At 39.5% G+C, this 24,086-nt stretch overlaps 1 protein-coding gene across 5 annotated transcripts in view; it reads right to left on the reverse strand.

The window, feature by feature from the left end:
* The window catches only part of ACER3 (alkaline ceramidase 3), a 190,226-nt gene that overhangs the window by 38,971 nt on the left and 127,169 nt on the right, over positions 1 to 24,086 (reverse strand). For all 5 annotated transcript variants that reach the window (XR_007156241.1, XR_007156240.1, XM_047877779.1 and 2 more), the window contains 2 exons: positions 19,801 to 19,836; positions 42 to 100 (listed from right to left, as the gene is read on the reverse strand). Coding sequence is in view for 3 of the 5 variants with exons in the window: in XM_047877779.1 (XP_047733735.1) it covers positions 42 to 100; positions 19,801 to 19,836 (95 nt within the window). In the remaining 2 variants the exon portion in view is untranslated. The remainder of the gene's footprint in view (positions 1 to 41; positions 101 to 19,800; positions 19,837 to 24,086) is intronic.

Consider the following 24,086-nt stretch of genomic DNA (forward strand, 5'->3'; position numbering starts at 1 on the left):
AATGTAATCTAATCATGGTGTTGATGGTCCAAGTTACTTACCATGTAACAATATAAATAGATCGAAGTACTAATGTGAAGACCAACATTCCATACATAACCTGAATAAGAAAAGAAAAATGAAGTCAGTAAAATCACTATTCTTTGGCAAAGGAAGTATATTTTGCCTACAAAAATAGCCCTCAATAAAATAAAACATTTACTATCATTTGTTACATTTAAAGAACAGAATTTTAGCAGGTATCTTCTCCCATTCCAAAGGTCGCCTTTCAGTGTTGCTGACAGTTTCCTTTGCTGTGCAGAAGCTTTTTATTTTGATGAAGTCCCAATAGTCTATTTTTGCATTTGCTTCTCTTGCCTCCAAAAACATATCTAGAAAGAAGGTGCTACCACAGATATCAAAAAAATTACTGCCTGTGCTCTCCTCTAGGATTTTTATGGTTTCAAGTCTCACATTTAGGTCTTTAATCCATTTTGAATTTATTTTTGTGTAGGGTGTGAGAAAATGGTCCAGTTTCCTTCTTTTGCATGTGGCTGTCCAGTTTGCCTAACACCATTTGTTGAAGAGACTGTCTTTTTCCCACTGGATATTCTTTCCTGCTTTATCAAAGATTAATTGACCATATAGTTGTGGGTTTATTTCTTAGTTTTCTATTCTGTTCCACCGATCTATGTGTCTTTTTTGTGCCAGTAGCATATTGTTTTGATTGCTACAGCTTTGTAAGGTAACTTGAAGTCCAGAATTGTAATGTCTCTAGCTTTGCTTTTCTTCTTCAAGGTTGCTTTTGGCTATTCAGGGTCTTTAGCGGTTCCACACAAATTGTAGGATTATCTGATAAAGGGTTAGTATCCAACATATATAAAAATACTTATAAAACTCCACACCCCGAAACCCAATAATCCAATTTAAAAATGGGCACAGGGTACGAATAGACATTTCTCCAAAGAAGCATATGGATGAACAACAGACACATAAAAAGATGCTCAACATCATTTGCATCAGGGAAATACAAATCAAAACTATAATGAGATATCACCTCACACCTGTCAGAATGGCTAAACTCAACACTACAAGAAACAACAGGTGGTGGTGAGAAAGAAACAACAAGTGTGGAGAAAAGGGAACTTTCGTGCACTGTTGGTGGGAATGCAACTGGTGCAGCCCCTTTGGAAAACAGCATGGAGGTTCCTCAAAAAGCTAAAAATAGAACTATTCTATGATCCAGCAATTGCACCACTAGGTATTTACCCAAAGAATACAAAAATACTAATTCAAAGGGATACATGGACCCTAATGTTAATAACAGCATTATCTCCCACAGCAAAATTATGGAAACAGCCCAAGTACCCACTGACTGATGAATGGATAAAGATGTGGTATACAGAGTGGGAGCTAGAATGGCAGTGTAGTAGGAGGACCCTAGGCTTGCCTCGTCCCTCCAGCATAGCTAGATAACTATCAAACATTCTCAGTACCCAAGAAATAGACCTGTGGACAGATAAACTATACAATTAGAGAGAGAGGAAAGGCCACAGGAAGGTAGGGCATGCAGAGATGTGGTTTGGGGGAGAAATGGATCATGGGTGCTGCAGAGGGGAGGGAGCCCTGGTTGCAGAGAAAGATGAGATAGAGAGGAGAGCACAGGAATGCACACAAGAATACTTTCCCAAAGCTACTTGATGGAAAAACTAGAGGGGCTGATTTTTGTGAGTTTTTTTAATAAGCAGGGCTCAAAGACTAGAGTTTTGGAGATCTGTGGGCTTGTCTAGGATAGGGACCCAAGGGTACTGTCTTGCTCCTGTAGTGAAGGCAGGCAAGTGCTCCTGGGCAGAAAGCGTGATCTGAGGATCACCTGGGGCACATGGGGAGGTGCCTGTTCCCTTTTCTTGGAGCGTATCTGTGAGAGGTGGCATTGCCTCTCTGGGGACAAAGAGCCAGATGGCACCATTTCGCTCCCCTACCCCTCACCATAGGTGCAGAGACACTTGCTGTGGGTGGCTAATCTGGACAATGGGTGTTTAGTTGCTTTGCTCCTGGCTCTGGCGCAGCTGCCCTTCCAGGTCAAACCTGCATTGGTCCCAGTGTAATGCGACCCTCACCCAGAAGACCAGCATGAGTCCTTGCCACACCAGATTCCTAAAGTTTGGAGTTTTGAAAGGCAGCAGGCTTGGCTACGACAGAGCACAACGGACACTGTGCTGTTCCAGGCAGGCAAGCAACCTGGAGACAGACAGTGTGAAAATGGCGATCTAAAAACACATAGGACAGACAAAGGTTAATTATGCATTCTTCTGGGAGGGTTTCTCTGAAAGCAGCAAGGGTGGTCTTCCCTCCCTGGGGACTAAGGAGGTGGCTCATACCATTTCTTTCCCCCGCTCCTTAGCATAAACCAACTTTAGTAAACAGCACAGCACCAACACTAGCTGCCTAATGCTTATACCAGGTCCCACCCCTCTGTGATCCACTGGTAATGCTCCTCTTGGCAGGTGTGCTTAAGGAACAGTGCAACAAGCCGCTTCCTGGAAGACCAGCACAAACTCCCACACACACATCTACTGACTACAGCATTCTGCAAAGCTTCTGTTCTGGTGTAAATAGCATCAGGTTTCATTTAACAAGCAGAACAGAACACACCTAGTTAAAACTCACCACACTCTGGTCAAGGACCAAACACTGTCCATTACAGGCAAGGAAAGCCTCTACAGACAACTGACCTGAGGGATAGACCAGCCAAAACACAGTAGCAGAGTGGACACAACACATATCAGAGACACTTCCTGAAGTGCCAGGCCCTGCACATTACATGATCTCTTCTTCATAAAGCCATTACTCAAAGACGCAGGAAACATAACAGGATTTATACCATACAGAAGACAAAGACCTAGAGAAAATGCCATGATGGAGGAATTCATTCCACAAGAATGAGCTCTAATTGAAACAGACAAAATTAACATTCTGCAGAATTTAAAGCAAGAATCATAGAATACTCACTGGGCTTGAGAAAAGTATGGAAGACATTAGGGAGACCCTTACTGCAGAGATAAAAGAGCTTAAAAACAATCAGGCAGAAATGAAAAATGCAGTATCTAAGATTCAAAACCAACTGGATGTAATGACCACAAGGATGGAAGAAGCAGAGGAATGAACAAGTGAGACAGGATAGAATTATGTTAAATATTGAAGCTGAACAAAAAAGAGAAAGCAGAATGATCATGAGAGTAGACCTAGAAAACTCAGTGACTCCAAACATAGTAACATTCCTACTATAGGAGTCTCAGAAGGAGAGAGAGAAAAGGGGGAAGAAGGTTTCTTTGCAAAAAGCAAAAAACTTCCCTATCTGGGGAAGGAAACAGACATCCAAATCCAGGAGGCACAGAGAACTCCCACCAAAATCAACAAAAGCAGACCAACACCAAGACATACTGTAGTTAAATTTGTAAAATACAGGGGCGCCTGGGTGGCACAGTCGGTTGAGCGTCCGACTTCAGCCAGGTCACGATCTCGCGGTCCGTGAGTTCGAGCCCCGCGTCGGGCTCTGGGCTGATGGCTCGGAGCCTGGAGCCTGTTTCCGATTCTGTGTCTCCCTCTCTCTCTGCCCCTCCCCCGTTCATGCTCTGTCTCTCTCTGTCCCAAAAATAAACGTTGAAAAAAAAAATTAAAAAAAAAATTTGTAAAATACAGTGATAAAGTAAACGTGATATGTATGTGTATACACACACACACATATACATAAAATGGAATATTACTCAGCCACAAAAAAGAATGAAATCTTGCCATTTGCAATGGCACGGATGGTGTTAGAGAGTATTATGCCAGATGAAATAAGTCAGAGAAAGACAAATACCATATGATTTCACTCATATGTGAAAGGTTGTTTTATATATATATATATATATATATATATATAAACAACAATTTTTTTATACTGTTTTTGTATCATGTGACTTTGCTTTTTCAAATCTCTTCAAATTCTAATAATTTATCTGTAGATTCTTTAGATTTTCTATGTATACATTTGTGTATCACTTGTGAATATTTTTTTCATCCTACCAAACCCTACAGTACAATATGTATAGAACTACTGATAACAAGCATTGCCATCTCACACTTGATCTCAAAGGGAAAAATTTCAATAGTTCATCACTAAGTGTAATATTGGTGATAGGCTTAAATTTTTTTTTAAATACTCTTTATCAGATTAAAAAGATCTTTTATATTTCTGATTTGCTCTAAGGGTTTTTAAAATAAATTAATATTTTATCAAATACTTTTTCTGCATCTCTTGAAATAATTATATAATTTTTCTTATTTAATCTTTGAATATGATTTTCTGAGACTGGTTAATAGTCTACCCAACTTTATCTTCCTGGGATACATACAACTTAGGCATGATGTTTTATCTTTTTTTTTTTTTGGATTTGGTTTGCAAATATTTTGCTTACGACCTCTACCTAATTTTAACTCTTTTATACTGTTCTTGGTATTAAAGTTTTGCTAGCCTCATACATGAGTTGGACAGTAGCTCTCCTCTTCTGTTCTCTACGAGAATCTGTTTAACATTGGAATTATTTCTTCTTTGTGTGGTAGAACATTCTAGTGAAGTTATATTTGTGGGTAGATTTCCGACTACTGATTCAATTACTTTTAATGGTTACAGGACAATTCAGATTTTCTATTCTTTTTTCTTTAAAGGTTGGAAAGATTCTTTTTTTTTAAAGCTTACTTATTTTGAGAGAGAGAGAGTGAGTGAGCATGGGAGGGGCAGAGAGAGAGAGAGGGAGGGAGAGAATCCCAAGCAGGCTCCACATTGTCAGTCCAGAGGCCAACATGTGCCTTGAATCCATGAACCATGAGATTATGACCTGCTGAAATCAAGAGCTGGATGCTTAACTGACTGAACTACACAGGTGCCCCCAGATTTTCTATTCTTTATTAAGTTTCTGCAGGTTACACTTCTTCTAGGAATCTGTCTACCTAAAAAAAAAATACAATTTGAAATTTATTGGCATAAAGCTCCTCATAATATTCTTAACTTTTTAATGTCTGTGGATTTTTATGTGATATCCCCCTTTCATTTCTGATATTATTTGTGCTTGTCTTTTCCCTCATTAGTCAAATTCACCAAGGATATGTTCATTTTATTTGTTTTTTGAAGAAGCAACTTACAGCTTTGCTGATTTTATCTATGGTATATTTGTTTTCTGTTGTATTCATTTTTGCTTTTTATCTCTCCCAGTTTCTTGAAATATATGCCCAAACTCCCCTTGTTGGCTTGTTTTCCTTTTTTTTTTTTTTTTGGTGTATACGTTTTAAGGCTATATATTTCTCTACAAGTATTAATTTTGCCAAGTCCTACAAGTTTTATTTTTTTTTATTTATTTATTTATTTATTTTTTTTTTTTTCTGAAATTTATTGACAAATTGGTTTCCATACAACACCCAGTGCTCATCCCAAAAGGTGCCCTCCTCAATACCCATCACCCACCCTCTCCTCCCTCCCACCCCCCATCAACCCTCAGTTTGTTCTCAGTTTTTAACAGTCTCTTATGCTTTGGCTCTCTCCCTTTCTAACCTCTTTTTTTTTTTTTTTTTTCCTTCCCCTCCCCCATGGGTTCCTGTTAAGTTTCTCAGGATCCACATAAGAGTGAGACCATATGGTATCTGTCTTTCTCTGTATGGCTTATTTCACTTAGCATCACACTCTCCAGTTCCATCCACGTTGCTACAAAAGGCCATATTTCATTTTTTCTCATTGCCATGTAATATTCCATTGTGTATATAAACCACAATTTCTTTATCCATTCATCAGTTGATGGACATTTAGGCTCTTTCCATAATTTGGCTATTGTTGAGAGTGCTGCTATGAACATTGGGGTACAAGTGGCCCTATGCATCAGTGCTCCTGTATCCCTTGGATAAATTCCTAGCAGTGCTATTGCTGGGTCATAGGGTAGGTCTATTTTTAATTTTCTGAGGAACCTCCACACTGCTTTCCAGAGCGGCTGCACCAATTTGCATTCCCACCAACAGTGCAAGAGGGTTCCCGTTTCTCCACATCCTCTCCAGCATCTATAGTCTCCTGATTTGTTCATTTTGGCCACTCTGACTGGCGTGAGGTGATACCTGAGTGTGGTTTTGATTTGTATTTCCCTGATAAGGAGCGACGCTGAACATCTTTTCATGTGCCTGTTGGCCATCCGGATGTCTTCTTTAGAGAAGTGTCTATTCATGTTTTCTGCCCATTTCTTCACTGGGTTATTTGTTTTTCGGGTGTGGAGTTTGGTGAGCTCTTTATAGATTTTGGATACTAGCCCTTTGTCCGATATGTCATTTGCAAATATCTTTTCCCATTCCGTTGGTTGCCTTTTAGTTTTGTTGGTTGTTTCCTTTGCTGTGCAGAAGCTTTTTATCTTCATAAGGTCCCAGTAATTCACTTTTGCTTTTAATTCCCTTGCCTTTGGGGATGTGTCGAGTAAGAGATTGCTACGGCTGAGGTCAGAGAGGTCTTTTCCTGCTTTCTCCTCTAAGGTTTTGATGGTTTCCTGTCTCACATTTAGGTCCTTTATCCATTTTGAGTTTATTTTTGTGAATGGTGTGAGAAAGTGGTCTAGTTTCAACCTTCTGCATGTTGCTGTCCAGTTCTCCCAGCACCATTTGTTAAAGAGGCTGTCTTTTTTCCATTGGATGTTCTTTCCTGCTTTGTCAAAGATGAGTTGGCCATACGTTTGTGGGTCTAGTTCTGGGGTTTCTATTCTATTCCATTGGTCTATGTGTCTGTTTTGGTGCCAATACCATGCTGTCTTGATGATGACAGCTTTGTGGTAGAGGCTAAAGTCTGGGATTGTGATGCCTCCTGCTTTGGTCTTCTTCTTCAAAATTCCTTTGGCTATTCGGGGCCTTTTGTGGTTCCATATGAATTTTAGGATTGCTTGTTCTAGTTTCGAGAAGAATGCTGGTGCAATTTTGATTGGGATTGCATTGAATGTGTAGATAGCTTTGGGTAGTATTGACATTTTGACAATATTTATTTTTCCAATCCATGAGCAGGGAATGTCTTTCCATTTCTTTAAATCTTCTTCAATTTCCTTCAGAAGCTTTCTATAGTTTTCAGCATACAGATCCTTTACATCTTTGGTTAGATTTATTCCTAGGTATTTTATGCTTCTTGGTGCAATTGTGAATGGGATCAGTTTCTTTATTTGTCTTTCTGTTGCTTCATTGTTAGTGTATAAGAATGCAACTGATTTCTGTACATTGATTTTGTAGCCTGCAACTTTGCTGAATTCCTGTATCAGTTCTAGCAGACTTTTGGTGGAGTCTATCGGATTTTCCATGTATAATATCATGTCATCTGCAAAAAGTGAAAGCTTGACTTCATCTTTGCCAATTTTGATGCCTTTGATTTCCTTTTGTTGTCTGATTGCTGATGCTAGAACTTCCAGCACTATGTTAAACAGCAGCGGTGAGAGTGGGCATCCTTGTCGTGTTCCTGATCTCAGGGAAAAAGCTTTCAGTTTTTCCCCGTTGAGGATGATGTTAGCTGTGGGCTTTTCATAAATGGCTTTTATGATCTTTAAGTATGTTCCTTCTATCCCGACTTTCTCAAGGGTTTTTATTAAGAAAGGGTGCTGGATTTTGTCGAAGGCCTTTTCTGCATCGATTGACAGGATCATATGGTTCTTCTCTCTTTTTTTGTTAATGTGATGTATCACGTTGATTGATTTGCGAATGTTGAACCAGCCCTGCATCCCAGGAATGAATCCCACTTGATCATGGTGAATAATTCTTTTTATATGCCGTTGAATTCGATTTGCTAGTATCTTATTGAGAATTTTTGCATCCATATTCATCAGGGATATTGGCCTGTAGTTCTCTTTTTTTACTGGGTCTCTGTCTGGTTTAGGAATCAAAGTAATACTGGCTTCATAGAATGAGTCTGGAAGTTTTCCTTCCCTTTCTATTTCTTGGAATAGCTTGAGAAGGATAGGTATTATCTCTGTTTTAAACGTCTGGTAGAACTCCCCTGGGAAGCCATCTGGTCCTGGACTCTTATTTGTTGGGAGATTTTTGATAACCGATTCAATTTCTTCGCTGGTTATGGGTCTGTTCAAGCTTTCTATTTCCTCCTGATTGAGTTTTGGAAGCGTGTGGGTGTTCAGGAATTCGTCCATTTCTTCCAGGTTGTCCAATTTGTTGGCATATAAGTTTTCATAGTATTCCCTGATAATTGTTTGTATCTCTGAGGGATTGGTTGTAATAGTTCCATTTTCATTCATGATTTTATCTATTTGGGTCATCTCCCTTTTCTTTTTGAGAAGCCTGGCTAGAGGTTTGTCAATTTTGTTTATTTTTTCAAAAAACCAACTCTTGGTTTCGTTGATCTGCTCTACAGTTTTTTTAGTTTCTATATTGTTTATTTCTGCTCTGATCTTTATTATTTCTCTTCTTCTGCTGGGCTTAGGCTGCCTTTGCTGTTCTGCTTCTAGTTCCTTTAGGTGTGCTGTTAGATTTTGTATTTGGGATTTTTCTTGTTTCTTGAGATAGGCCTGGATTGCAATGTATTTTCCTCTCAGGACTGCCTTTGCTGCGTCCCAAAGCGTTTGGATTGTTGTATTTTCATTTTCGTTTGTTTCCATATATTTTTTAATTTCTTCTCTAATTGCCTGGTTGACCCACTCATTCGTTAGTAGGGTGTTCTTTAACCTCCATGCTTTTGGAGGTTTTCCAGACTTTTTCCTGTGGTTGATTTCAAGCTTCATGGCATTGTGGTCTGAAAGTAAGCATGGTATAATTTCAATTCTGGTAAACTTATGAAGGGCTGTTTTGTGACCCAGTATATGATCTATCTTGGAGAATGTTCCATGTGCACTCGAGAAGAAAGTATATTCTGTTGCTTTGGGATGCAGAGTTCTAAATATATCTGTCAAGTCCATCTCATCCAATGTCTCATTCAGGGCCCTTGTTTCTTTATTGACCGTGTGTCTAGTTGATCTATCCATTTCTGTAAGTGGTGTATTAAAGTCCCCTGCAATTACCACATTCTTATCAATAAGGTTGCTTATGTTTATGAGTAATTGTTTTATATATTTGGGGGCTCCGGTATTCGGTGCATAGACATTGATAATTGTTAGCTCTTCCTGATGGATAGACCCTGTAACTATTATATAATGTCCTTCTTCATCTCTTGTTACAGCCTTTAATTTAAAGTCTAGTTTGTCTGATATAAGTATGGCTACTCCAGCTTTCTTTTGGCTTCCAGTCGCATGATAAATAGTTCTCCATCCCCTCACTCTCAATCTAAAGGTGTCCTCAGGTCTAAAATGAGTCTCTTGTAGACAGCAAATAGATGGGTCTTGTTTTTTTATCCATTCTGATACCCTATGTCTTTTGGTTGGCGCATTTAATCCATTTACATTCAGTGTTATTATAGAAAGATACGGGTTTAGAGTCATTGTGATGTCTGTATGTTTTATGCTTATAGTGATGTCTCTGGGACTTTGTCTCACAGGGTCCCCTTTAGGATCTCTTGTAGGGCTGGTTTAGTGGTGACAAATTCCTTCAGTTTTTGTTTGTTTGGGAAGACCTTTATCTCTCCTTCTATTCTAAATGACAGACTTGCTGGATAAAGGATTCTTGGCTGCATATTTTTTCTGTCTAGCACCCTGAAAATCTCTTGCCAATTCTTTCTGGCCTGCCAAGTTTCAAAAGAGAGATCAGTCACGAGTCTTATAGGTCTCCCTTTATATGTGAGGGCACGTTTACCCCTTGCTGCTTTCAGAATTTTCTCTTTATCCTTGTATTTTGCCAGTTTCACTATGATATGTCGTGCAGAAGATCGATTCAAGTTACGTCTGAAGGGAGTTCTCTGTGCCTCTTGGATTTCAATGCCTTTTTCCTTCCCCAGTTCAGGGAAGTTCTCAGCTATGATTTCTTCAAGTACCCCTTCAGCACCTTTCCCTCTCTCTTCCTCCTCTGGGATACCAATTATGCGTATATTATTTCTTTTTAGTGTATCACTTAATTCTCTAATTTTCCCCTCATACTCCTGGATTTTTTTATCTCTCTTTTTCTCAGCTTCCTCTTTTTCCATAACTTTATCTTCTAGTTCACCTATTCTCTCCTCTGCCTCTTCAAGCCGAGCTGTGGTGGTTTCCATTTTGTTATGCATTTCGTTTAAAGCGTTTTTCAGCTCCTCGTGACTGTTCCTTAGTCCCTTGATCTCTGTAGCAAGAGATTCTCTGCTGTCCTGTATACTGTTTTCAAGCCCAGCGATTAATTTTATGACTATTATTCTAAATTCACTTTCTGTTATATTATTTAAATCCTTTTTGATCAGCTCATTAGCTGTTGTTATTTCCTGGAGATTCTTCTGAGGGGAGTTCTTCCGCTTGGTCATTTTGGATAGTCCCTGGCGTGGTGAGGACCTGCAGGGCACTTCCCCTGTGCTGTGGTGTATACCTGGAGTTGGTGGGCGGGGCCGCAGTCAGACCTGATGTCTGCCCCCAGCCCACCGCTGGGGCCACAGTCAGACTGGTGTGTGCCTTCTCTTCCCCTCTCCTAGGGGCGGGATTCACTGTGGGGTGGCGTGGCCCGTCTGGGCTACTTGCACCCTGCCAGGCTTGTGATGCTGGGGATCTGGCGTATTAGCTGGGGTGGGTAGGCAAGGTGCTCGGGGGCAGGAGGGGCAGGCTTAGATCGCTTCTCCTTAGGTGATCCACTTCAGGAGGGGCCCTGTGGCAGCGGGAGGGAGTCAGATCCGCTGCCGGAGGTTTGGCTCCGCAGAAGCGCAGAGTTGGGTGTTTGCGCAGAGTTGGGTGTTTGCGCGGAGCGAGCAAGTTCCCTGGCAGGAACCGGTTCCCTTTGGGATTTCGGCTGGGGGATGGGCGGGGGAAATGGCGCTGGCGAGCGCCTTTGTTCCCCACCAAACTGAGCTCTGTTGTCAGGGGGCTCAGCAGCTCTCCCTCCCTTTGTCCTCCAGCCTTCCCGCTTTCCGAGCAGAGCTGTTAATTTCTGACCTCCCAGACGCTAAGTCGCGCTTGCTGTCGGAACACAGTCCGCCCGGCCCCTCCGCTTTTGCAAGCCCGACTCGGGGGCTCTGCTTGGCCGGCGAGCCGCCCCTCCGCCCCGGCTCCCTCCCGCCAGTCCGTGGAGCGCGCACCGCCTCGCTGCCCTTCCTACCCTCTTCCGTGGGCCTCTCGTCTGCGTTTGGCTCCGGCGACTCTGTTCTGCTAATCCTCTGGCGGTTTTCTGGGTTATTTAGGCAGGTGTAGATGGAATCTAAGTGATCAGCAGGACGTGCGGTGAGCCCAGCGTCCTCCTAAGCCGCCATCTTGCCGCCTCCCTCAAGTTTTAATATGCATTTTCTTTCATTATGATTCAGTTCAAAATATTTTCTAATTTCTGTGATTTTCTCTGATCCATGTGTTATTTAAAATTGTATTACTTATATTTGACATAGTTGCATTATAGTCAAAGAAGTTTTTTTAAATTTACATCCAAGTTAGTTAGCATATAGTGCAACAGTGATTTCAGGAATAGACTCCTTAATGCTCCTTACCTATTTAACCCATCCCCCCTCCCACAACCCCTCTAGTAACCCTCCGTTTGTTCTCCATATATTCTGATTCTAATCCTTTGAAATTTAAGATGCTATGTGGGCAAGTATATGGTCAATTTTTGTAAATGTTCTCTAAAGACTTGAAAAAATGTGTTTTTCCAACTGTTGGATGCAGTAGTTTACATTTGGGTTATGGGTCAAGTTTCTTAATCATGTTTTTAAATCTTTTATATCCTCTATCACTTACTGAAAGGTATGCATTAAAATCACCTAAGATTATAGATTTGTCTATTTTTCTTTTAGTTCTGTCAATTTTTGCATTATATACTTGAGAATTATATGTATTAGAGATACAAATTTTAAATTATCATAATTTTCTGATGAATATTTTTAATATTTATTAGTAATCTCTTCTTAATAATAGAAGTGCTTTTTCTTAAAGTCTGTTTTGTCTTATAACAAAATTATACCACATATATATAACACAATTATGCTTAGTGTTTGTTTGGTACATACTTTTCCATACTTTCACTTTCAACCCTTCCACATCTTGATATTTCAGGTGGACTCTTTTATAAGGTCTTGCTATGACTTCTGCCTATTACTTATGGTCTCTCTACAATAGTAGAAGACAACAAATATTTATTGAGCATTGTACTAGACCATGGGGATATAATGGTGTGGAGTAAATGGTTAATATCAAGCATTGACTGATGTAGGCCAGGTTGAGAATGACCTCAGTCTCCCATCCTTGAATACAACAGTTAAGATAAATGAAAATGTTATGTTTGCTTCAGTTGTGAAGGATTGCACCTAGGTTGGAGGCTTGGGGTCTGCATGAGAACAGTATGAAAGGTGCTCATCATAAAGAATGGTAGGAAGGGTGCCAGGTCCAACTCTTGATTTTGGCTCAGGTCATGATCTCAGGATGGTGGGATTGAGCCCTGTGTGGGGCTCTGCACTGAACGTGGAGGCTGCTTAAGATTCTCTTTCTCTCTCTCTCTCTCTCTCTCTCTCTCTCTCTCTCCCCCCCCCTCCCTCCCTCCCTTCTCCCCTCTACCCTGCTTGAGCTCTAAAAAGAAAAGAAAAGAAAAGAAGAGAAGAGAAGAGAAGAGAAGAGAAGAGAAGAGGAAAGAAAGAAAGAAAGAAAGAAAGAAAGAAAGAAAGAAAGAAAGAAAAAAGGATGGTAAGCAAAAGGGGCTGTAGCTTCCATGTGTTACAGTGCCCTCCACTACACTTAGCTCTCATCCCTGGCAGCTGTGCATAACTTAGGTGGATGAAAGGGCAAAAAGAATCTGTATATAAGTAGCTCTGGATCTCTTGATGAGATGAAAATGTTATATTTGCTATATTTTCCACCTTGTATCCCTCTATAGAGCTAAATAAACACAGCATTAAATTAAAGCCGATTAGAGGCTGTCTGCCAGCTTGAATCTGTAACTGCAGCCATGGTGCTCTAATGGTGAACCAGAAAGGCATCAATCCCTGCCCTCACAGCAAATGCTCTCATATAATCTAGTGTGAAAAGAGATAAGTAACCAGGCAATTAAAAATATAGTATTTAACTCCGTGACAAGAGCTATACAGAGTATTTTGTAAGTACATACAAAAGCCACCTAATCTAGACTTAGGCAGATCAAAAAGACTTTTATGGAGGATATGATTTTTCATTTTATAATTGAAGCATTAGAAGCATCATTAATAATAACCAAAATATTATTTAATAGTTTATTTACTTTTGAGACAGAGACAGAGCATGAGTGGGGGAGGGGGGAAAGAGAGAGGGTGACACAGAATCTGAAGCAGGCTCCAGGCTCTGAGCTGTTAGCACGGAGCCCGACACGGGGTTCGAACTCCCGGGCCGTGAGATCATGACCTGAGCTGAAGTCAGACGCTCAACCGACTGAGCCACCCAGGTGCCCCAATAATAACCAAAATATTATTAAGAGAAGCTGGAGGAAAGTAACTGGCATAGCTTATATTTTGGGGACGAAAGTAAGGATGTCTAGAATATGCTGTTGGAATGAAGAGTGGGAAAAATGAAGTCAGAAAGGTAAGCAGAGGTTTAAACTTGCTTTTCAGGTCATGTTAAAGAGTTGAACTTTATCTTAAAAGTAAAGGGAAGTCAATGGAAGTTTCAGCAATAGTGCAACATGATCACTTGTGTATTAGAAAGATATCCCTCTTGCTGGGTGGAGAATGAATTAGAGGGAGACAAGACTGATAGAAAACAAACCAATGACAAGGTACTACAGTAACCTAGGTGAGTAATGGGACCTGAACCAAGGTACTATCAGTGGGAATGGGAGAGAAATGGACAGATTAAAGAGATATTTAGGGCTTAGACTGATAATCAATTTGATATGGAAGTTAGGAAGAGTTGGGAAAGTCAATGATGGCCTGGTTTATGACTTTAGCAGTTAGGGTCCATGGTGAAACTGCTCCTTGGGTTAGGGACTACAAGAAGAGAAGAAATACTGGAGAGAAAAATGGTGATTTCATTTCTAGATAGGTTCAGAGTCTGATGTATCAGTGATATATTCATGTAGAGATCTCTAGCAGAAGTTAGATATCTGGGTCTAAATCTTAGAAGAAAGTATCTGAGCTGAAGAAACATATTTATGAATCATCACCATACAGAAGTCAAGGGGAATGGATTGTTCAGAGTATGTTAAAGACATCAAATAATGAATACGGAAGAGACTATACTCTTGCAGTGCAAGAGGGCTTTTCCAGATTAATTTTCTTCTTTCCACAAGCAAGTCTATCCCATACATTCTGACTTTCTCCTAGGATCTGTGGCAGACCTTGCTAGTACCTACTCAGTATCCATTCTTTTTTTTTTTTTTTTGTCTTTACAGAAGACATTTTATCCAGTCGACAATATGTCCAGCTATATAAGCTTGATTTCTCAGTCTCTCTTGCATCTAGAGATAGACACAGGACCTTCACAACTTTTTTCTATGCATATTCTAATATTAGTTATTTTTAAGTAAAAAAAAAACAAATAGAATACATACTTGTTTGCTCCTTGTAATTTTCACCTAAAATTATTTTCATTCTTTTAAAAAATGGATCTTCATGATAACAAATTGAATTCCAAAGTAATCTGCTACAGGGTCATCATCATACCACGGAAGGAATATGGGCTTTGGAATAAAAAAGACCTGGGTTCAATTTCCAGCTCTGCTAGTAACTAGGTGAGAAACACTGGACAAATCATTTAACCTTTCTGACTCTTGGTTACCTCACCTATAAAATGAAGATGGTAATTTCTATACAGGTTTGTTGATATTTACTAAGATAATAGTAGTTAAGTCTATATAAACTATATGAAAGAATATATAATACTCAGCACAAAGCAGATGCTCAAAAATGTCAGCTTCTTTTGCTTCTTTTCCAAGTGTGCTTACACTGGAATTTCCTTACATTCCTAATTTGTAATAAAATGGCACAAACACAACAGAATAAAATGTAAATAATAGTTATTTGCTTGAGTTATCTGCTTACGTCCCTGTTTTTCAAACTGTTCATATAGTGTGTTGTTTCTTAAAAACCTTGAGGGTCTGGGGCGTCTGGGTGGCTCAGTTGGTTGAGCGGCCGACTTTGGCTCAGGTCATGATCTTGCAGTCCGTGAGTTCGAGCCCCACGTCGGGCTCTGTGCTGACAGCTCAGAGCCTGGAGCCTGTTTCAGATTCTGTGTCTCCCTCTCTCTGACCCTCCCCCCGTTCATGCTCTGTCTCTCTCTGTCTCAAAAATAAATAAACGTTAAAAAAAAAAATTTAAAAACCTTGAGGGTCAAATCAGAAGGGAGGGTAGTAAAATACTGACATGTCAAGTCTAGAAATAATCTCTAGGAGACATCTACTTTGGCAGGAAGATTTTAAGCAATAGTACTCTTTGAGATAACAGAGATCTCATCTGAGATATTCAATTACTGATTCATCAATTAGCTTAAAGAAGGTTTACTAACTTAAAAGTTCTTTTGATCTACTTTCATGTATACTTTTCTAATGTTTTCTTAAGATATATTAATATTTCTACTGAATGTGGCAGGCATATGATTTTATTATTACCCTTTGCAAGGCCATCAAATTAAATAAATAGCATTTGGCTCTCTTTTGGAGATATCTGGATCACTTTGGATTTAAATCAGTAAGTAGAATTGTTATCAGTATTCTCTCCCTCAAGGAAGCTAATCTGGTTAGCAAGATAACCATCCTGGCTGTGACAGATACTTTTACAGTGTTTATTAACTCTTTCCTTCTAATTGTATACCCCACATATCTCTCTAGGCCCTACTCAAATACCTCCTTTTAGAAGCTTTCTGTGATTATCATAGACAGAAACTTTCCTGTGTCATCTTACTTCTTCATATGTATTTTTAGTGTCATATTATATTGCTTTATGCTTTTCCTTGTATATTATTTTTATATTATCCTTGTGAAATAATCCCTCTCCTTGTCTTAAACATTTTATAGATGAGACACTGAAGAATAGGCACAACAAGAAATTTGTCCATGGATAACAGAAGTGTTAAGAAATCTGAGATTCCTGGGTGAGTCAGATTCCTGACTCAGTCGGTTAAGTGTCTGACTTAGGCTAAGGTCATGATTTCATGGTTCGTGGGTTTGAACCCCACGTCGGGCTCTGTGCTGACAGCTGGAGCTTGGATCCTGCTTCAGATTCTGTGTCTTCCTCTCTCTGTCTCTGACCCTCCCCTGCTTGCACTTTGTCTCTCTCTCTCTCTCTCTCTCTCTCTCTCAAAAATAAGCAAACATTAAAAAAAAAATACAAGATTCCAAACTTCAAGCCATCAAAGTGGTAAGAAATCGAGATTCCAAACACTCAAGCCAGAGCTCCTTTAGATTAGATAACATTATTCTCTTCCCTCTTTTTCCATTTATTTTTAAGATCTTGAGACTAACTGTAAATTTTGTCACAAATTCCAAAACAATTTTTCCAAATACAAATTTCAAAACCATTTTTCTAAGTCTCTGTACATATTAACAATGATATGAAAGAATGAGTGATACTCTACAAATTTTGACAGTTTCTCAGAAAAAGCAGTTCTCTTTTCTTAAGAATGATACCAAGAAACTAATCAGGGATAGATTTTTTTAAGCCGTTAAGTATAAATAAAAAATATCAATTCTGGGGTGCCTGGCTGGGTGATTTGGTAGAGCATGTGACTCTTGATCTCAGGGTTGTGAGTTCAAGTCCCACGTTGAGTGCAGAGCTCACGTAAAAAGAAGAAAATCAATTCTAATTACTTAACAGGTCAGCATAGGATATTCTAGATTAGACTTTGGGACAAAGGCCTGTTCAAATAAAGCTTTACCAATAGCAGGAAATATAGTGGGCCATCTTCCCTATCTTGCTTTTCAATAGAAGAGGAAGAAATAATTCAGCTATATGTAACAGATGTATTTTATAGCCTTATTCTGAGTCACCCAAGCAGACAGATTGCACCCTGGTTAGCACTGCTTTTACACATTATGAGATGTATATACTATAAATGTTTAAAAATTTTTTTTTAGCATTTGTTTAGTTTTGAGAGACAGAGAAAGACAGAGTGCAAGCAGGGGAGGGGCAGAGAGAGAGGGGGTACTGAATCTGAAGCAGGTTCCAGGTTCTGAGCTGTCAGCCTAGAGCCCAACACGAGTCTCAAACCCATAAACCGTGAGATCATGACCTGAGCTGAAGTCGGACGCTTAACCAACTGAGCCACCCAGGCCCCTATAAATATTTTTTTGCAAGTCTATCTTCCTGACCAGCGAGTTCCTTGAGACCAGCGACCCTGTCTCATTTACTTTGGTTTCTTAATATTAATTAACATTTACTGAGTACTTCCCATGGTAGGAGATATACATTATCTCATTTTTTTATTGATTTATTTTTAAAAAGATTTTATTTTTAAGTAATCTCTACACCCCTCACAGCGCTCAGTTACAATCCAGAGATCAAGAGTCGCATGTTCTACCAACTGAGCACCCTTGTATTAGCTCATTTAATCCTCAGACAACCTTAGGAAATTATTATACCAATTTTAGAGACACAGTATAATGAGCTCTCAAGAGCAGGGACCTTATTATTTTATTCAATAGTGTATCTCTTATACCTAGTACCATACCTGGCATATTGAAGGCACTTAAAAAGTATTTGTGGAATAATGAGGAAACCAAAGCTCAAAGAAGTTAAGTAACTTGTCCAGTGTATACAGCTAGTAATTGGAGAGACCAGATTTAAATCCAGGTCCACCTGACTTTATCTTCAAATTTTTGTTCTATTGCCTCTCTATTTCCAACTTCCAGCTCAGTATTTGGCACTGAGAAGGTACACAGTGGACATCTGTTGAATGAATGTCTTCTGCCTTCAGACTACTTCTCCATTTCACCCTAGCATTCCTCTACTTCTTTACTTCGCTCCTGAGAAGGCCTGAGATAAAACACAGAACTATAAGCTTTCATCCTGCCTCCCTCCCTATCAGCATACATCCATACATACCACTATCCACAGAGAAAAAAAATTTATTACTGGGAAAAGAACACATGAAAGTTGCAGCATGGGAAGTCAGACAAATAGTTTGATACTTTTATTACATAACCATAGTATAAAATAGATCTAAAACACAAAATGGAAAACACAAAACAAAAATTAACCTCAAATTTCTGAATTTCATTTTTTTGTGGCTATGTTTTTTCTTTCTTATAAAGACCAATAAGAAATTTACAAAAGCCGAAGTCTTCTTATAAATAAACTTCATTCTTTACGCTGTGCCAATAATCTTTCTAAATAAAGAGGTAATTCCATAATGACCTACTTTAAGCTCAAACAAACAGGAAAGTGAAGATGTCCTCTCTTATAACACCTACTTTCAGCTTGTCTGCAGAAAAATAATGTGGCACAATAATGTGGTTTTGGAATTTGTTTCAAAAAACAGATTTCAGTTAGATGATTATTATCTAGTTCAAGTTTAAAAAGTTACAGGAACACTTACTTTTTATATAAGCACAAAATATTCTAAAATTACAAGGCTTCTGATAATGTGTCCTTATTTATGTATTGTTTGTTTGTTTGCTGGCTTTTTAAAAGAATGGTGACAAGAGTCAAACAAATCTAGGTTACAATCCTGGCTCTGTCCCTTAGTAACTGTGTAACTGTTGGGCAAATTCTTAATATCTCTGAGCTCACTTCCCTTAAAATGTGAATAATAATCCCTAATTCGTAGAACTGCTGGAAAGATTAGAGTCTGTGCAGTAATGGGCATAGTGCCAGGCACATGGTAGCATTCAATTAACAAGAGCTCTATGGGGCGCCTGGGTGGCTCAGTCGGTTAAGCGTCCGACTTCGGCTCAGGTCGTGATCTCGCGGTCCGTGAGTTCGAGCCCCGCGTCGGGCTCTGTGCTGACCGCTCAGAGCCTGGAGCCTGTTTCCGATTCTGTGTCTCCCTCTCTCTCTGACCCTCCCCCATTCATGCTCTGTCTCTCTCTGTCTCAAATATAAACAAACGTTAAAAAAATTAAAAAAAAAAAAAAAAGATGGGGCGCCTGGGTGGCGCAGTCGGTTGAGCGTCCGACTTCAGCCAGGTCACGATCTCGCGGTCCGGGAGCTCGAGCCCCGCGTCAGACTCTGGGCTGATGGCTCAGAGCCTGGAGCCTGTTTCCGATTCTGTGTCTCCCTCTCTCTCTGCCCCTCCCCCATTCATGCTCTGTCTCTCTCTGTCCCAAAAATAAATAAACGTTGAAAAAAAAATTAAAAAAAAAAAAGAGCTCTCTTTATTTAGGGTCTACTACTTGATTTTACTCTGGTTCCACTACGGGATGCACTTAAATCATTATTTCCTATAGCAAAGTTTCCTGTGTTTGCTTTTCTCAATGTAAATTAACCTCCCACCTCAAAAAACTCATTAAAATAGGCATTAGGGGGAAAATACTCAAGGAATTTTCAGTCTATCTTTTCTAGAAAATAGTGTCATAAAAAGGACTTTGTACGTGTATGTGTATAAATGCTCTCTGTTTTTTTTTCTGCTTATAAGGAACACTGCACCTGCGTTACCGACTACAGCCAGCTGGGTCTGGGCATTGGTATCCTATAGGCACTTGAGTTTGTTTTAAATACTTTCATAGGACATCTACCACTTTATTTTCAGAAATTATATCTGCATATAATTTACCAGAAAAGGAAACGAAATGCAGGCAAGTACTGTTAAACAATTAAGTGTTAATAGTTTTTTAATTTACCTGATGGAATACAGGCTCCTTTACCTTAAGGTAAACCTACAAAATATTAAAAGAAACACATGTGAATGAAGTGCGTTACTGAGGGGGAAGAAAACCTATTCCAGTAATTCTGCAAATCCCAAACCTCCCTGCCTCCTAGTCCTGTTACTTAGATCGGACTCCAGCCATGTAAAACCAGTCAGATTAGGTGGCATGCCACAGAAGGGATAGTAGCTACTGGCGGGTCTCCCCCAGTGCTAGTTTGACCACGGTAAACTAAATGTTTCAAGGCTGTTTTGGATTACTCTGGCTTCTTGGCCTCTGCATCAGCATCAAGGAAGGGCAAAGATGCACACAGTTTACTCATAAGGGCTGAAGAGGGTCTACTGACAATGCCTATAATACAGTTTTTTCTACAACAGAAAGAACACTGGAGTTAAAGACAGGAGTTCAATTTCAGACTCTGCCACTGACTTGCTACATACCTCGAGCAAGGACTCACTTAACCAAAAGACTCATTTTTTCCTTATCTGGGTAATAGGAATAACAGTGGTGGGGAACAATAAGCTAAAAGACGTGAAAGTGTTCAGCATATAATGCATGCTCAATAACTGAATACATTTACAACAAATTTCTTGTACTTTCTTTTACTTCCAAAGCCTCTAACCCGTCCACCTAGATGCATTCCCAGTTACACAAACCCTAGTTTTAGGTTCCAGTGTCATGTGGGTGATTAAGTGCAATGCCTGTTTAAGATTCAGCATGCATTTACTGCCCTGTAGGAGTATGCCTTTAAAATGACATGGTAAAGAGTAATCAAAATTCAAATCATAATCCTGGAACGATTCCCATCACTTACGAGACAAGCCCAAATTTCAAAGCCTTCCATGATCTCACTCCTGACTTTCTGTTCGGCTTCATTGCTCTCCTCTTGTCCCTATTTCATCCTAGGCTCCAAAAAGTACAGCTTCCCCAAATGTGCTACTTCAATACTTCCAGATCTTTAAACATGCTGCCCTTTACTTTGTTCAGAAATCCTCCCCTGCTCGCAAACATTCATCTTCCAAGATTCAGCTCAAACCATCCCTCTTTCTTGAAGTCTTTTCTGGGTCCTTCTCCACTCAGCAGAAGCTGCCACTCACCCTCCTTCAGGCCCTCACTGACCATGTATAAACATCATGTAATTTGTTGGTTTGTTTCTCTCCCCTACAAGGCAATAATCTCTTTGACAGATATCTCTTTGGCAGATATCTCTATATCCTCATTTAATATAGTGCTGATCTCACAAAATTTTATGTAATTTTACAATTTGGCTACAAAATTTCTTATTCCTGTAGGAAGTTCCTACCCTCACTACAATAACAGCAGATTATTTAACAGCAGATTTATTTCTTTTCCCATACAGCTTTAGTAGGAAGATGTGTATGAGACACTATCTATCTGTAACTCTAAACTCAGTAAGGAAGAATGCTTTTCATCTCTGAAATGTGTTGTCAAAATATTAATTTTCCTTTGTATAGCTTCATATTCTCATTGTTATTAATAAATGAAATGCAAAAGGGCATGCCCTTTAAGACTTTTTTTTAAGGCAAAAGAATTATGGAGTCCTTACTATGTGCCAACTATTAATGTTCCTACATGAAATGTACACTATTATTATCTTCATTGAACAGACAAGGAAAACTAATGCCCAAGTTTGGCTTGTGACTTGCCAAGTGACTTGCCCAAGGTTCCCAGTTAAATGTTGGTTCAAATTTAGATCTAACCGACTCCCAAGCCTGTATTTCCAACCACTGAACTTAGAAAGTGGTCTAGTCTTGGGGCACCTGGGTGGCTCAGTTGGTTGAGCGCCCGGCTTCGGCTCAGGTCATGATCTCACGGTTTGTGACTTCGAGCCCCACATCGGGCTCTGTGCTGACAGCTCAGAGCCTGGAGCCTGTTTCAGATTCTGTGTCTCCCTTTCTCTCTGCTCCTCCCCTGCTCGTGCTCTGTCTCTCTCTCTCTCTCTCTCTCAAAAATAAATAAACATTAAAAAAAAAAAATTAAAAAAAAAAAAAGAAAGTGGTCCAGTCTTAATTCTGCCACCAATTTTCCGTATGAACTTGGCTGGCCAGACAAGTAAGTCATTAACACTCTCTGGACTTTGTTCTCTTCTTTTTTACAATAACAAGATTTCCTTTCATCTCTGAAACACTAGGATTTTCTCACAATCAAGGAGTATGTAGTTTATGCAAGGACAGTGCAGGGCAGTGTAGAAGCATAAGAAAATAGTGTATCTGTTCTTTCAACCTTCTATTCACCTTCTCAGCTCACTGATAATCTAACTTCTGCCTCAATCAATCTATTGCTGACAGTATGCTTATTATGGTTACTTGGTCTTTTAATTGAAATTTTTATGGGTCAAACTTCAATCTTATTTTACTCAACCTCTCAGTGGCAACTAATACTGTTACTCCTTCTGGAAATCTCTTCATACTTTGTGATATTAGGCTCTCTAGTTTGCCTATGTTTCTGACTACTTGTTCTCAGTTTCCTTTGCTGGCTCCATTTCTCCTACCTGACCCTCAAATGTCAGTGTTCCCATGTACAGCATGGTGATTATACCTAATACTGGGCTGAATACTGGCACTTTGCTAAGAAAACAGATTTCAGGTGGTCTTCTCTCTCTCTCTCTCTCTCTCTCTCTCTCTCTCTCTCTCTCTCTCTCCCCCTCACACACACACACACACACACACGGCAACTATGTGAGAAGCTATGTTAATTAGTTTGCCTATAGTAATCATTTCACTATGCATATCAAATCATCATGCTGTATACCTTGAATGTATATAACTTTTATTTTTAAAGTGTTGACTCTTGAATGGATAAAGAAATTGTGGTTTATATACACAATGGAATATTACGTGGCAATGAGAAAAAATGAAATATGGCCTTTTGTAGCAACGTGGATGGAACTGGAGAGTGTGATGCTAAGTGAAATAAGCCATACAGAGAAAGACAGATACCATATGGTTTCACTCTTATGTGGATCCTGAGAAACTGAACAGGAACCCATGGGGGAGGGGAAGGAAAAAAAAAAAAAAAAAGAGGTTAGAATGGGAGAGAGCCAAAGCATAAGAGACTGTTAAAAACTGAGAACAAACTGAGGGTTGATGGGGGGTGGGAGGGAGGAGAGGGTGGTTGATGGGTATTGAGGAGGGCACCTTTTGGGATGAGCACTGGGTGTTGTATGGAAACCAATTTGTCAATAAATTTCAGAAAAAAAAAAATAAAAAATAAAGTGTTGACTCATTGAAATCCTTAGGCATTATGAAAGTTTGCATAGTGACAGGATGTGAATGTCAAATAGACAAATCAACTGTAACTTTTAGAACTTTTAGGGTAAAGTATCATAAATGTATACTCTTGTTTATCTCTGTCAAAAAAAAAAAAGTGTTCCATAGGGTTGCATCTTTGGTAATTTTAATGGTTCATGTCTCGCATTTCTAGTACCTCCCATACCCTGACAATTCTCAAACCCACATCTTTAGCTCAGCCTACCTGTTAATAAGCCTCAGGTGTCATTAACATCAGGCATCTCAATCTCAACACATTCCAAATTGAATTTATCTACCTCTACTCTGTGACACAAACCTACTCATTATCTTTCCTGCAAAATCTGCTCTTCCTTGAAGTTTTCCATCTTGGTTAAGAACCTATTATGTACCACGATGGCCAGGCTGTAAACAGAGGCATCATTCTAGACAATTCCTTCTTTTTACCCCATACCCACACCCTCTACTTAGTGGGTCACAAGTCTTATGGATTGTTATTTATGACAGCGTCTTTTTTTTTTTAAGATTTTATTTTTTTAAGTAATCTCTACACCCAATGTAGGGCTCAAACCGACAATCCAGAGATCAGGAGTCCCACAGCTTTACTGACTGAGCCAGCCAGGTGCCCCTATGACAGCTTCTTTTCATGCCCACACCTATTTTACTTCAGTTGGAGTCTCATATTTTGCCTAAGCAAATGCAAAAGTCCCTGAGTCTAGCCTCATATTCCTCTAACCCATCCCCTAAAATCAGTCATCTTTCTAACTAACCATGTTCTTCCTCAGCTATGGATCAGTTAATGGCTTCAAATTACCTTGAAGATAAAAATCCCAGTGTATACAAGGATCTTTATAATCTGACATTTATCTCATTAACTAGACTCATTCACTCATCACCACTTAACATATACTCTAGCCATATTAAATCTCTCCTGTTTCTGCTGGTGGCGATGACTTAATCAGAAAATGAAGTACTCAGTGTAGTATCTGGCAC

This window comes from Prionailurus viverrinus, chromosome D1 (genome assembly GCF_022837055.1).
Source record: "Prionailurus viverrinus isolate Anna chromosome D1, UM_Priviv_1.0, whole genome shotgun sequence".
NCBI lineage: Eukaryota > Metazoa > Chordata > Mammalia > Carnivora > Felidae > Prionailurus > Prionailurus viverrinus.